Raw genomic sequence first — 4,314 nt, forward strand, 5'->3', positions numbered from 1 at the left:
GGACAGCACCACCAGGGCAGCACCAGTACCAGGGCAGCACCAGTACCAGGGGCAGCACCAGTACCAGGGCAGCACCAGTACCAGGGGCAGCACCAGTACCAGGGGCAGCACCAGTAACAGGGACAGCACCAGTACCAGGGCAGCACAAGTACCAGGGCAGCACCAGTGCCATACACACTATCAGTACCTGGGACAGCACCAGTAATGAGTGGCACCAGTACCAGGGGCACCAGTACCAGGGGCAGCACCAGTACCCGGGACAACACTAATACCAGGGACACGTCAATGCCAGGGGCAGCACCAGTACCAGTGGCAGCACCAGTACCAGGGAGCAGATCAGTACCAGCGGCAGCACCAGTACCAGGGACAGCACCAGTACCAGGACAGCACCATTACCAGGGTCATCACCAGTACCAGGGGAAGCAACGCATCACAGGGGTATCACCAGACCAGGGGCAGCACTACCTGGGGCATCACCAGTACCAGGGGAAGCACCAGTACCAGGGGCAGCACCATTACCAGGGTCATCACCAGTACCAGGGCAGCACCAGTACCAGGGAAGACCAGCCCAGGAGCAGCACCGTACAGGGACAGCACCAGTACCAGCATCAGTACCAGGGACAGCAACAGGGACAGCACCAGTACCAGGGACAGCACCAGTACCAGGGACAGCACCAGTACCAGGACAGCACCAGTACCAGGGACAGCATCAGTACCAGGGACAGCACCAGTACCAGGGGCAACAGTAACAGGAGCACCAGTACCAGGGCAGCACCAGTAACAGGGCACAGCACCAGTACCAGGGGCAGCACCAGTACCAGGGCAGCACCAGTAACAGGGACACAGCACCAGTACCAGGGGCAGCACTAGTACCAAGGGCAGCACCAGTACCAGGGCAGCACCAGTAACAGGGACAGCACTAGGCACCAGGGGCAACAGTAACAGGGCAGCACCAGTACCAGGGCAGCACCAGTGCAAAGGGCAGCACACAGTACAGGGGCAGCACCAGTACAGGGCAGCACCAGTAACAGGGACAGCACCAGTACCAGGGCAGCACCAGTACCAGGGCAGCACCAGTACCAGGGCAGCACCAGTACCAGGGGCAGCACCAGTACCAGGCAGCACCAGTACCAGGGGCACCAGTACAGGGACAAGCACCAGTACCAGGGGCAGCACAAGTACCAGGGGCAGCACCAGTGCCATACACACTATCAGTACCTGGGACAGCACCAGTACGAGTGGCAGCACCAGTACCAGGGCACCAGTACCAGGGGCAGCACCAGTACCCGGGACAACACTAGTACCAGGACACTAGCAATGCCAGGGCAGCACCAGTACCAGTGGCAGCACCAGTACCAGGGGCAGCATCAGTACCCAGGGCAGCACCAGTACCAGGGACAGCACCAGTACCAGGGACAGCACCATTACCAGGGCTCATCACCAGTACCAGGGAAGCACCAGTACCAGGGGTATCACCAGGACCAGGGGAAGCACCAATACCTGGGGCATCACCAGTACCAGGGAAGCACCAGTACCAGGGGCAGCACCATTACCAGGGTCATCACCAGTACCAGGGCAGCACCAGTACCAGGGGGAAGACCTGTACCAGGAGCAGCACCAGTACCAGACACAATATCAGTACCTGGGACAGCACCATACCTAGGGTCATCACCAGTACCAGGGGAAGCACCAGTACCAGGGACAGCACCAGTACCAGGGTCATCACAGTACCAGGGGCAGCATCAGTACCAGGGCAGCACCAGTACCAGGGACAGCACCAGTACCAGGGACAGCACCATTACCAGGGTCATCACCAGTGGGAAGCACCAGTACCAGGGTATCACCAGGACCAGGGGCGCGGGGCATCACCAGTACCAGGGAAGCACCAGTACCAGGGGCAGCACCATTACCAGAGTCATCACCAGTACCAGGGGCAGCACCAGTACCAGGGGAAGCACCAGTACCAAACACAATATCAGTACCTGGGACACCATTACCAGGGGTCATCACCAGTACCAGGGAAGCACCAGTACCAGGGGCAGCACCATTACCAGGGTCATCACCAGTACCAGGGGCAGCACCAGTACCAGGGGAAGGAACAGTACCAGGGCAGCACCAGTACCAGACACAATATCAGTACCTGGGACAGCACCATTACCAGGGTCATCACCAGTACCAGGGAAGCAACAGTACCAGGGAACCAGTACCAGACACAATATCAGTACCTGGGAGCACCATTACCAGGGTCATCACCAGTACCAGGGAAGTACCAGGGGCAGCACCATTACCAGGTCATCACCAGTACCAGGGAGCACCAGTACCAGGGAAGGAACAGTACCAGGAGCAGCACCAGTACCAGACACAATATCAGTACCTGGGACAGCACCATTACCAGGGTCATCACCAGTACCAGGGAAGCACCAGTACCAGGGGCAGCACCATTACCAGGGTCATCACCAGTACCAGGGCAGCACCAGTACCAGAGCAACAGTACCAGGAGCAGCACCAGTACCGGGAAGCACCAGTACGGGGCAGCACCAGTACCAGGGGCAGCACCAGTACCAGGGGCAGCACCAATACCAGGGGCAGCACCAGTACCAGGGACAGCATCAGTACCAGGGGAAGCACCAATACCAGGGACACCACCAGTACCAGGGACAGCATCAGTACCAGGGGTATCACCAGTACCAGGGGCATCACCAGTACCAGGGGTATCACCAGGACCAGGGGCAGCACCAGTACCTGGGGCATCACCAGTACCAGGGGCAGCACCAGTACCAGGGGCATCACCAGTACCAGGGGCAGCACCAGGACCAGGGGCAGCACCAGTACCTGGGGCATGACCAGTACCTGGGGCATGACCAGTGCCAGGGGCAGTACCAGGGGCAGCACCAGTACCAGCAGGCAGCCAGGAAAGGAGCAACGCATCATAGTCTCTACATGATGGTATTAAGAAACAAAAACACAGCGGGTAGCGGCAACACTCGGCTCTTGTAGGTTGAGGAACTAACACAACACTACTGGTGTATAACAAGCGAGATCACGCCTGATGATGACACCTTGTTTTCTTCGGAGTCAGTTAATTGGTTATACTTATTACATTTTAACATGTATTCATGGATAAACTACTGATTAATAAAAATATTTACCGATTACTGTTTATGTAATAGAATGACAGATAATTAAATAAATCTAAACCAAATTCTAAAATACTGTGTATAATATAAATTACTTGTTTGTGATGCGTTAAGGTTACTGTATTATCCCGGGACACTCAGAACCAGTGATGAAGTATTATAATATTAGTTACTTCATGTGAGAGGTTTCTTTACTTGCTGTAGTGAAGGACGACACACGCTGTCACCTGTGATATATCAAGTGAAGGTAACATGTAAATATTCTGCTGTCCAGCGAAAAAACCATCTACAGAACAAATTATAACACTGTATGTTCTTATATATTTGTGACCAGATGTTGTGTTTTATGAGGCACCAGTGAGGACTGACTCTGTTGCCCCACACCACAACAGTGAGGACTGACTCTGTTGTCCCACACCACAACAGTGAGGACTGACTCTGTTGTCCCACACCACACAGTGGGGACTGACTCTGTTGTCCCACACCACAACAGTGAGGACTGACTCTGTTGCCCCACACCACAACAGTGAGAACTGACTCTGTTGTCCCACACCACAACAGTGAGGACTGACTCTGTTGTCCCACACCACAACAGTGAGGACTGACTCTGTTGTCCCACACCAACACGGAACAATAAATATGGCGAGACAAAATCATACCGAAGCGTCAAATGAAGTTTTCTAAAAAAATTTAAGCATAAGTGGGAGCACCAAGTATATTACCCACACACACATACACACATACACTCATACACACATATACACACATACACTCATACACACATACACATTTGTTATATTTATGATTTTTTGGGAGGAATTTGATTTTTACTATCGTTATCAATTATAATTTTCTCCTTAAAATTATTATTAAAATTATTATTATTATTATATTATTATTATTATTATTATTATTATTATTATTATTATTATTAATGTGGTGTTGCGCCGCAGGTAGGAAGGGCTGAGGTAAGGAAGAGGTGAAGTGAGAAGAGCTGCCTCAGCTTCAACAACCTTCACGCCTACAAAAAGACGAGGAGGAGGAAGATGAGAGGGAGGAGGAAGGAGGGGAAGAGGAAGGAGGCGGGGAGGGAGGCGGGGGAGGGGAGGCGGGGAGGGAGGAGGAAGGAGGCGGGGAGGAGAAAAAGGAAGAAGGCGGGGAGGGAGGAGGAAGGAGG

At 53.5% G+C, this 4,314-nt stretch overlaps 1 protein-coding gene across 1 annotated transcript; it reads left to right on the forward strand.

Annotated features, from left to right (window-relative positions):
* The first annotated feature begins 204 nt into the window (after nucleotides 1–204).
* On the forward strand, nucleotides 205–2,997 carry LOC121878110 (collagen alpha-1(IV) chain-like). Its single transcript, XM_042384102.1, has 4 exons — nucleotides 205–582; nucleotides 1,123–1,888; nucleotides 2,001–2,524; nucleotides 2,638–2,997. Exons 1-4 carry the CDS (start codon nucleotides 205–207, stop codon nucleotides 2,995–2,997), a joined length of 2,028 nt encoding a protein of 675 aa, XP_042240036.1.
* Nucleotides 2,998–4,314: the final 1,317 nt, after the last annotated feature.

This window comes from Homarus americanus, unplaced genomic scaffold (assembly GCF_018991925.1).
Source record: "Homarus americanus isolate GMGI-L3 unplaced genomic scaffold, GMGI_Hamer_2.0 scaffold45562, whole genome shotgun sequence".
NCBI lineage: Eukaryota > Metazoa > Arthropoda > Malacostraca > Decapoda > Nephropidae > Homarus > Homarus americanus.